Source organism: Calonectris borealis, chromosome 8 (assembly GCF_964195595.1).
Source record: "Calonectris borealis chromosome 8, bCalBor7.hap1.2, whole genome shotgun sequence".
NCBI lineage: Eukaryota > Metazoa > Chordata > Aves > Procellariiformes > Procellariidae > Calonectris > Calonectris borealis.
Window position 1 is genome coordinate 1990489 of NC_134319.1, and position 10569 is coordinate 2001057.

At 58.7% G+C, this 10569-nt stretch overlaps 1 protein-coding gene across 1 annotated transcript; it reads right to left on the reverse strand.

Moving 5' to 3' along the window:
• Positions 1 to 3842: 3842 nt before the first annotated feature.
• Positions 3843 to 6194, reverse strand: GADD45A (growth arrest and DNA damage inducible alpha). Its single transcript, XM_075155548.1, has 4 exons — positions 5858 to 6194; positions 5669 to 5770; positions 5371 to 5584; positions 3843 to 4687 (listed from the first exon to the last, which is right to left on the reverse strand). Exons 1-4 carry the CDS (start codon positions 5899 to 5901, stop codon positions 4574 to 4576), a joined length of 474 nt encoding a protein of 157 aa, XP_075011649.1. The 5' UTR covers positions 5902 to 6194; the 3' UTR covers positions 3843 to 4573.
• Positions 6195 to 10569: the final 4375 nt, after the last annotated feature.

Consider the following 10569-nt stretch of genomic DNA (forward strand, 5'->3'; position numbering starts at 1 on the left):
ACCTCCCGTCATTCCCACCCATCACGCCGTGTCCGTAGCGGAGCTTAACTCTGTACTTTCTAATAAAAAGCTTCTGGCACGTTCCTCGGGCTCGCTCCGTCACTCCTCTCCTACGAACCCCCCGGCGTTTGTCAAGCCAACGTCGAGCGTGGCTCTGCCCCAGCCCCGTGGCAGAGTTAAGTGTATTTTTCAACTTTTTCCATGCAATTTTGACATCCTTGCGGCCCTGGGGCAAGATTTATGCCAGCATCTATTTCACGCTTGCTTACACATCCAGAGAACAAAAGGGTTGATTGTAGGTGGCCGTGATCGCATCGGTGATCAGGCGTAGGATTAAAAACACCGTGCCAGTTTTTTTCAGGTGCTTTCTCAGTTTTAGGTAGAAGGCTTGAGATCATCGGCTAACCCAGCGGCACGCAACTGCCTGCTTCTGATGGCGTTTAATGTATAGATTTTCAGTAAACTATTTTTTAAATGCAATATATAGGAATATGCGAAAACTCGAGAGGTTACATTTGCTCTTTTGCTATAAATACTCCCGTGAAAGAACAGGAATTGTAAAATTCAGGGGAAATACAGACTCTGCTGTAGTAGAATCAAAAAGAAGAAATGAGACCATCTGCATCCACAGCTGCCGGGGGAAGCCCACGGAGGCGACATGCTGGGGCGGCACGGAGATGTGGCACCGCAGGGCCACACCACATCATCATGCCACCCCTCTCTTTTTATCAAGTGAACCCAATACCACTCTAGAATGGGTATTTATTCCTTTTTTCCCCTGTAAATTAAGCAGCCAGCTTGTTAGTTGTGATTTTTCTCTGTATTTTCTAATTAGACTCTCTTAACGCTGCATTGCATTAAAGGGAGAAGGCCTGGCTTTTGCTAAAATAGCCTCTTGCTAAAATATTTCTGCTTTTTCTATGCTCCCAGCTTATCGTCATTGATTTTCCTTGGCCTCCTGGAGCTGGTGAGCTGCAACGGTCGGCACTCGCCACTGCTGTGCTGGGGCATTGCTGGGTGTTTCCTCCGTGGGAAGGGGGGTGGTGGGGTTGGGATGGGGATGACCTGGTGCAGGTGTGACCGGCACCCCCTGCTCCTGACCCCCCCCTATGTCAAGGGTCCCCAAAAGAACCTGGCTGTCCCCGTAGCATTGCGTGACAGCAGGACGGGTCTTCTGCAGCCCCCAGGTGGGATGGCCAGGGTGCGCCTACCGAGACCCTCGAGCCTGCTTGCAGGTCGTGTTTAAATCTGGTCTCAGGTAGGACCTGTTCGTATCAAACCGGTGGGGTTAAAAGGGGGGGGAAGAAGGAGACCTCACAAGATCTGCTCATAGTTCTTCTGGGCTGGGCATCAGGGGGGTTTGTCTGGATGAGCACGGCCGCAGGGGTGAGAGCTGCAGGACACCTCGGCCCCGGAGCAGTGACAGAAGCTGGGTGTTCTTTATTTAAAAAAAAAAAAAGTTTAGGTTTATTAAAGACCCTGGGTAAAGCCTTGGTTCTGTTGGGGGGAGATGATTTTTTTTTTTTTTCTTTTTTTATTACTTTCCGCATCCTTTGTCCCCAAGCAATCCTGACCCATCCCTCATCTGGCTTAGCCCGGCGTGCCGGCTGCGGGGCCACCACCCCCATCCCCAAAGCGCAGGCGTCCCTCCCCGGGGCCGACCCTGGGGACTGCGGGCCCCTGCGCGAGGCGCAGCTGCGCTTTGCCAAAAATGATCAGATTTTGCTCGAACTTGTCGCTCTTGTCTTGACGGTTTTTGGTTTTGAGGCTGCAGTGCAATTAAGCTCCAAACCAGCACCCATTTTAAATGAGGGGTGCAGTGATCGGGGGCAGGATCTCAAACCCAGCTCTCCAGGCCCCGCTCCCGAGTCCGAAGACGTCCCATCGCCGCACGCAGCTGCCGCTTACTCCTCCTTTTGGCTGGTTATCGGAATTAACCTCCTTCCCGGTACGTGTTGTACGCCCTTCCCGCCTCTCCTGGCACCCTTCCCGCCTTTCCGGCAGCCGGTGCTTTCCCGAGCTGCTGGGCTCCGGTCCGGCTTTGCCGTTTCTGGCTGGGGGTGCTCGCAAGCTCTTGCCTGGGTGTTTTCGGGAGGGCTTGGCATGCGGCCAGATGGGGACCCCCCCTTCCTCCTCAGAGCTGGCTGGTTTGGGGCAAAAAAAGAGCATTTGGGTGCACGGGTGTGTGCTGGGCCACGTGCCCCCGGGGCCACCCGTGGGTCCTGACCAGGCGGTTTGTAGCGTGGGGACAGGGGCTGGGGGAGACCCGAGGAGAAGCCAGGGGTTCGGGGGGGTTCTGCTTAAGGTCAAGCTCAGTGAAATTGCAAATGTTTGCAATTGATTTTAATTCCAAAAATGTGATTGATCCACCCACCCTCTGTTACGCACTTAGGGAAGAGCAACAGAGCGTCTGGTGTCCAGCAGCAAAGGAGGGTAAAAGGCCCCCAGAGCTGGATTTGCATGTGTTTATGGTCAGCCGTGGTCAAACTTCTTCTTCGATGCCTTACATTTGTGCTGCTAAAGTAACACGCACCAGGATTTTTTAAATACGTGCGAATGGAGGCAACAGCCAGCAGGTCAGCTCCTGGGAGTGTATTTGCTTTTGAAACGCTGATGCTGAATACATGCCCTAGTAATGAAGCTAAAAATACTACCTACAGAAAACTCCCATTTGTGCAGCTCCCGCGTCTGAGCCTGACCCAGCCTCCTTGGTGCTGCCTGCTGCGGGGGCTCGCCGCGTTTCTTCCTCGGGCACGTGCTGCGGTGGGCAGCGAGGCGGCCGTGGGCAGGAGCCCCTGCGTGCCGCCGTGGGCTGATGGCGGTGCTGCTCCTGCGCAGTCCCACAGCCGTCCCATGGCCCCGGGGGCCAAGGACGATGCCTGCCCGGTCCTGAGCTACGTGCCGGGCACAGCGCGAGGCTGCTGCGGGGCGGGTGACGTGGCCCTGCAGCACCGCGCGGGATGGGGACAGGCGGCCTCGTGCCGGAGCGTGCTGTCCCGTGCGTCCGGGGAGCAGGAGAACTGGTCCGGCCTCGCCACCCGGCTGGGCTAGCAGCCGGGCACCCATCCTGCTGGGGCTGGGGACAAAGTGACCCCCTGCTGCCACTGCGGGGCTGCACAGGAGGGCCGTGGGGTCCGGCGAGCTGGGCAGCATCCAAGCCCGGCAGCGCACCGGGGTGCGGCACACACGTGCAATTAGGGAAGCCCCGATGTAGGTCACCGGCGTCCCTGCGGCCTCCCCGGGCAGCGTGGCGGCAGCGTGGGCGGCGCGGGGCTCTTGCCGGCAGCAAGCGGCGTGGGTGTGAGAGAGGCTGTTTTCCTGCTCTCTTGGGGCCTGGAGAGAGATTTCTGCCGCACGGAGTACGGCTTTTTGTGTGTGCCAGCGTATATATGGGATCAAAAGGGGAGCCCGGCACAGAAACCTCCTGCCCCCGGGGGGCAGGGGCAGTGCTGGGGGTGCACGGGGAACAAATCCAGGAGGGTTTGCAGCACTCTGCGGTGCAACCCTTGGGCAGACGCCTTCCTGGGAAAGGAAACAGCGGGTCGAGTTTTCCTCCTACGAGGAATCGGGTTTCCCCACCTTCCAAGAAGACTCAGGAGTTGGTTTTTTTTATATACTCTGCTGTTAAGTGGCAGCGTTCAAGAAAAATAAATAACACTTCCAACATTTCCTGCAGCACATCAGCTGCTTTTTCATTTAATGGCATGGGAGGGGCGAGGAATAAAGCCACACCGGACCAGCGTAACAGGACCTTGCCCGTGGCCAGGACAAGGAAGCAGCTGCCAAATGAGCCCTTTTGACTGCACGCTAATGAACAGGGTAAGAAAATAAAACCCAGTACAAAGGGTTGGAGTTTAAACTTTATTTCAAAAAAAAAAAAACAAAAAAAACAAACAAAACCAAAAACCCAAAAAACAAAACACTATCCAATTTCAAACAAACAATTATATTAATGTAGCTACTTTTAACAGCTGACTGTTAAAAGATGTGTGGTTGCAGACCAACTGCTTAAGGGCATTCTGGTTCCCAAACCTCCGAGTATAAATAATTTTTTCATCAATATCATAAAATAACTTATTATATATCTTAGCATAAAAACTTGAGAATTAACGTCCCAAAAATACAGTAAAATTGTTTGTAAAATGTTTCGATTAACCTTTTTGCTCTTTAAGGTATTTAAACCAGAAACTGTAAGTTGCACTTTAAAAAAAGAACCGTGAAGGGCGTTGGGCGTTTTCCGAGAGTAACGCAGCCGTGCGGCACCCCCGCGCGCCAGGCAGGGCTCATTCCTCCGGCAACGCGGGCGCTGCTCTTCCCTTCGCTTCCACGCTCATCCCCATCGCTTCGGAGTCACTTTGCTTCACTCCCACACAAGATGCAGTTCAACTTCAGCCTACCCCCTTGACATCAGTTTTATCTTTTTTTTTTTCTTGTTGTGGTTTTTTTTTTTCTTTTTTCCTCCCCCCTCCCCGGTAATCCTTGTGCCAGGGCAGGGAGTTAGTTCCTGAGCAAATGCTAAAGTATTGCAAAACTTCAGTGCAATTCGGTTCAGTTCGTTTTCAGCCCGGCGTGGTCACCGCTCGGGGAGGTTAATCACTGGCACCCACTGATCCATGTAGCGACTCTCCCGGCAGAAGCACATCAGCTGACTCAGCGCTGGATCCTTCCACTGGGAGGCATGGGGGTTCTGGAAAGAGAGAGGGGGGAGCATTTGAACAGAGAAGCAAAAACAATCCCCACAGAAAGCAAAAAAAAAAAAAAAAAAAAAAGCACAGCAGAAAACCCAGGAGTGTGAATCATCTGAAATTGCCACTAAGGCAAACAAACAAACCAAGCCCAGAACCACGTAAGGAGCTTCGCAGCCTTGGACTCCGGGGCAGAGTAGAAAAAGAAAAAAGCAAAAAAACAAGAAAGGAAAAAAGTTTCCTTTGGGACCCCACGGGTCCTGTGGGCCCCTCGCCGTGCCGGCCCGCTTGCCAGAGGCGGGTCCGAGCCCCGAGCGAGCGCCGCCGCCGTGCCCCAGGCGCGGTCCGTTCCGGTTTTACCAAATGACATTTTGAAATTGCGCTCGATTCCAGGCTTTGCAGGATAAAAGACGTGCTCTGCATACTCATCACGGCCTACCGGACAGACCAGTTATGCCTTATAGCCAGACTGCCTCTTTCGGGAGGAGCTGCCCAGCGCCGGGCTGTCCCCCCGCAGCGCCGGGCTGTCCCACCCCGCAGACGGTGGGCTGCAGGAACCGGAGGCTGAAGGACGATGGCTACGTCCTCATCCACCCGCACCGCTCTGCACGACGCCGGGTGCCACCACGGCGCTCCAAGAGGCGGGGTGCCGGCGGCGCTGGGCCGTTCCCCCGCCCCGGCTCACCGTGACGAGGACGCAGTGGAGGTCGGCGGGCGGCTCGGGGCCGGCGGCGGGCAGCAGGAGCTGGGCCAGCCGCGCCGGGTTGCTGACGCGCAGGATGTTGATGTCGTTTTCGCAGCAGAAGGCCTGGATCAAGGTGAAGTGAATCTGCAACGCCGCGTCCTCCGCCTCCTCCTCGTCGGCCGCCAGCAGGCACAGCACCACGTTGTCCGGGTCCCTGCGGGGACAGCCGCGGTCACCGGCGGGGACGGGGGGAAACACCGGGGGATGGGGAAGGACCGGGGGGATGGGGGTCACTCACACGTTGAGCAACTTGGCGGCCTCATAGACACCGAGGGTGAGGCTCCGCTGGCTCAGCGCCTTGCTCAGCACCTCCTCCAGCGCGTCCCCCGCCTGCTCCATCCTGCCGCCGGGACAAGCACAGACAGGCCGCCGTCACCCGGGGCCGACACCCCCGCCGCACCCCCGCCTACCCTACCCGTACCCGTACCTCCCGGCGCTGCGGTGGTCCCCAGGCAGCTCCTCCAGAGTCATAGTGCAGCCGCGGGGAGGTGCCGGTGCCGGTGCCGGTGCCGGTGCCGGTGCCGGTGCCGGTGCCGGTGCCGGTGCCGGTGCCGGTGCCCGCCCCGCTCGCTCCGCGCCGCCGCCGCCTCTGCGGCACAAAGGCGCCCCGCGGGCGTTATCCGACCCGCGACCGACCAACCCGCGCCGGCTGTATTTGCATACTTCTCTCCCATTGGTTCATGCAAATGAGACCGCTCCCCTTCGCCGCCGAGAACGGCCGGTCTGACCCCGCCGCCCGCGCCGCGGCTGCCGGCCGGGCCGCCACGGGAACCGGCGGGGAGGAGGCTGCTGATTGGCCGCGGGAGGGGGCGTGGCCTGTGAAGGGGGCGGGGCAGGGGGTGCAGGCAGCGGGGCGCGGGGCGCGCCGGTTCCCCCCGTCGAACCGGGCACAGCCGCTCCGGGCCGGGCTGGGGCGGCAGCGGCCAGAGAACGAGCTCGGCGGGGCCCGTTGGGCCCCTGGCCGCGCGCGGGGGTGGCACAGGTTTGTTCCCCGAACCGTATATACGTTGGTACATACGTTGCATATAAGTACGGATGAAGTACAGACGCGAGCCATGCCCGAGTGTGCGCTCCTGCCAGGGAGGGGCTCGCCCGGCCGAGCCTGCGGTTCCTGGGAGGCAAAGCCGGGCGACGGGGCAGCATGGCGGCAGCCGGCGTCTCACACGACGGGCAGCGCCCGTGCAGCGCAAATGCATCATTTTAAACGTCTCGCCTTGGTTTTATTTGCCTCGGCTAGGCCAAGCCCGAGGCCCCTGGCTCCGTGCCGGCAGAGCCCGGCGACACGAAATTTGCCCGCTCCGGCTTCACCGCCCACCATTTCTGTCGCCTGAGTCAGCGGTAGGCGTCGCCGATTTATGGCGATACCCGGTGATAACAGCGGGGAGTCCGGGCCGGACCCCTGGCGAGAGGCCACGGGAGTACCTCCCGCTGGGTGACGGGTGAGCGACGACCGGGTGCGTCCTCACCGCGGCGGTCCTGCTCCTCGCTCTGGCTTTGCCGGCAGCGGTGCGGGGCAGAGCCTGGCCTGGCAAAGCTGAGCCTGGTTCTGCACCGGGGCGTTGTCGGAGCAGCCTGGCGCTGGCACCCACTGGGCCTCCAAAGACCACAGGTTTCCCTTTGAATTCACAATTAGGATGAAGCTGTCCGTCTTCCCTGCAACCGCAAAGATTGCACTCTTGCTGTTCCCCTTCGACGCTCGGGAAATAACCTCACCGGCTCTTTAAAACCTCAGCACGCGGTATTGTGAAATATCTGTAGCACTGGCAGTGGTGAAAGCAAACAGTATTTTGACGCATGGTTTTCACCAGGAACGTGACGCGGCGATCCCTCGGTGTCGTGCTACGAGCCGCGTTTTGCAGTTCATGACAGCGGCAGCATCGCTGCGTTTATGCCAAGAGTCAACTGGGGAGGTGGGAGGGACCCGCGGGCTGCAGGCAGCGCTGGTCCCGGCTTGCACAATGTGATTTAGCCCACGGCCCTGGAGAGCAACGCTGGGGACGGGAGCAGGGGGGCCGCTGCCCTCTGCGTGCCACCGTCCTTCCAGGAACTCACGGTTTCCTTCACACAGACTCCGGCTTTCACGTCTGCGGCGTCTCCTGGGATGCGGTTTCTGATCCGTGCGGCTGCTGGGACATCTTTTGTTGGTTTTGAATTGGCTCCTCCTCGTCCTGCCTGGGGGAGGTCAGAAGCAGGGTGAGACTTTCCCACCAGACCCCTGCCCGGAGTGGGGGTTACCCCAAGCCTTGCCTTAGAGGACACCCCACCGCCTCTTGTACTATTCAGGACACCGGCGTTGGACCCAGAGGAGGGAAATAAGGCAGCAGAGTCTTAAAATGCGTGCTCTGAGCGCAGTAAATAGCGTCGTTTCACTTCCAGCCTTGCTGGCCAGGAGAAGTAAGGCAGCCTGCCGAGAAACCCCAAACTTTGGAGGCAGCCTCAGCAGCTCTGGCCTCCAGCTCACAGGTTAGCTGGGGCTGGCACGGCTCAGCTCAGCGCCGTGGCTGCCGCTGTGCGAGGTCCCGGGTGCAGGTGATGCTGCTGGGTACCCACATCGCCCTCCTGCACCTTGGGCTGGGTGGGCGGCGGCAGCGCAGCGATGGGCACCTTTCCCGACGTGAGCAGTAAGGAAAGGCAAGCAGCAGCTCCGGAGCGCAGCCGTGTTTCTGGCAGCTGCAGCTCGGCGTGCATCCTTCCGCTGTAAGGAGCGATCTCTTCCCTCTCTCCAGTTTGTCTTCTGCTAGGCCACATTATAATTTCCCGGTGAGTCACAAGCATTGCAGCCTGTGCTAATACTTGCAAGAAATACCTTTCCTGAGCGCAGTCTGAAGCCTGTAATAGTCCGAAGTTACCGAGTTATCCTGACTTACTGCACCGGCGGCGGGGACGGTGGCGATTCAGCCGTGCTACGCCGGCTGGCAGGCTCCTGCCCCAGAGCCTGGGCTTGCTGACCTGAGGCCAAGTGTGTTGCTGGTGGCAGTGACGTTGCAAACGACCCTGCGAGCGCTTCCCCCTGCAAATATCCCTGATGGGGGGAGCCGCGCTGGACTCTTCTCGACTGCCGCTACAGTGAAGCAGTGCTTCATGTCGGCCAGAGCCATGAGACCGCTCTGCAGCCAGGTGCTCAAGCTTGCTCTTCTGATGCTGACTTAGTTAAACCGCAGGTGTTTGAGCCCAGCACAGGAGATCTGTTCCCCCCAACCCCCCAGCGAGGCGGGCAGCATCTCACTGGCCCCTCCGTAGGGTTTCCAAGTGCGGGGTTGAACTTGGGGTTTTCTCCGGGAACTTACTTTTGCTGCCATATGGCCCGTCTCAGCCTGGGAGACCTCCGGGGAGGATTTCTTCTAATGGGAGCTGTGTCAAAGATCACGCTTTCTCAGCTGTCGCACCTAAAAGCCTCCATCCTCCCGCGGTGAGTGCCAAAACGCTTGCCCAACCCGGGCTGCGAGCTGGCACCGTCCCACAGGCTCCGGCGGGCCGGGGCTGCAGACAGGACCCTTGGTGGTCCCTCGCGGAGCTTTTGGCAGCGTGTGCTTTAAAGGTTTGCTTGTGTTGGCGTTTTTCTTCAGCTCATAAACAGCAGCAGCTGTTTTCCAAGGCGGTGTTTGCTGAAGCGTGGTGCAGCGTGCCGGTGAGTGCAGCTGAGCGATGCAGGGCGGCGTTCGATACGCTGCTTGCAGGATCACTTAATTAGCCATTTGGAAAACAAGATCTGGATATGAAACAGTTTTCTGTAGCAGAATATAGATAGCGGTTTAAGTAGCCCCTCGGTTGCGTTGGCTCTGGCGAGGAAAGCTTCCAAAAGTTTGCATATGTTCCCTCAGCTCAGCTCTCGCTGCCCATTGTCCTGCCGCTGCAGCCCTGATGAGATATGACACGACTTAACGAAGCCCACGGCGTCAGGAGAAAGGGAAAAAAGCCTCTTTTGCATCAGGTAGAGGGGTGGCAGATGGCAGAACCACAGCAAAACAGGTGGAAGCATTGTGTGGTGACCCTCCGAATTAAGTTCGGTTAATTTGCTGTATCTCTATTAGCAACTAAAGTCTCCGGCTTCACTGCGAGATCTCAGATTGTATCTCACAGGCGGTCTGGCCACGCAGCCCCATCTGTGGCCGGCCGCAGAGCTAAATCTGTCTTGAAGGCAACTGAAAAGCAGCTGAAGCCTCTTTTCTCTCTCCTTGGTAGCAGCAGCTCCCTGACCCGTGCCAGCAGGCGATGCTCTAAAACTGCATTTTCCCCGCAGGTTTCCCAGCTGGAGGGAGTTTTCCTTCCCTCCCTTTGCCCAGAGAAGCAGCAAGGATGCCCGGGAGGCACATGGGTCCCTCCTGCTTTGCAGCGAGGAGAGAGAAGGTGGCTGCGCTGGGGATGCACCGTGGCTGCCGTCCTGGGGAGCCCGGGATGGAGTCGGACCCGCAGTTGTCCCTCCGCCAGCTCCCAGCTGGCAGCTGCTACTAAACCTCCCTTTCATCGCCTGCCAAAAAACGTCCGGGGTGTTTTGCTCCCCCCCTGCCCTTTAATCCTGACTTTCATAATTCACCAGGCTGATGCCTGCAATCCCCTCCGCATTCAGCATCTCAGAGACGGGGGGCCCAGGAGCCGCGTCGGGCTCAGCCGGGGGGGCTCGGCTCTTCCCCCCGCGCTGGCAGACCATCCGCCCCAAATGTTATCTGGGGCCATGGGTTTTAGCTACTTGGTGGTTCGAGGCAGCTTGGAGAGCTCTGGGTTAACACGCGGGGATTTAGGAGATGCCCACTCGAGTCCTGCCTGCGGTTCGGTGGGAGCTGCCGCTGCAGGAGGACGTTCTCTGCCAGCCGGAGACACGTTTCCTGCACGTAAGAGCAGCGAGTTGTTTAATTTAAGTTTTTGGGAATGAGATCAAACGTCAAATGGTGTCAGTGAGAGGTGACTAAGCCCCGTCCCTGCCGAAGGGGCCGGCAGCCGGCCAAGCCCCTTCCCGGGGCGCTGCGGGGGGCTGCCCACCGGGTGGTCCTGGCCACCGCTGCTGCTCCCACACCGCGAGCCCCACAGCGCAGTGCCGGGAGCCTTTCGGCTCCGTGCTGTCCCCGTGCTCCTGTGGCCCCGTTCCCATTCCCAGCGGTCTGTCCCCACGGTCCCCTGCCTTGCTCCGTCCCACCTGGGGCC

Bases quoted from the DNA above. Each gene is read 5' to 3' on its own strand.
- GADD45A (XM_075155548.1), bottom strand. From the start codon at position 5,901: ATGACTCTGGAGGAGCTGCCTGGGGACCACCGCAGCGCCGGGAG. The intron at 5,771-5,857 runs GTACGGGTACGG...TCCCGGCGGCAG, and splicing joins GACCACCGCAGCGCCGGGAG to GATGGAGCAGGCGGGGGACG. The intron at 4,688-5,370 runs GTGAGCCGGGGC...CTCTCTTTCCAG, and splicing joins TCCACTGCGTCCTCGTCACG to AACCCCCATGCCTCCCAGTG.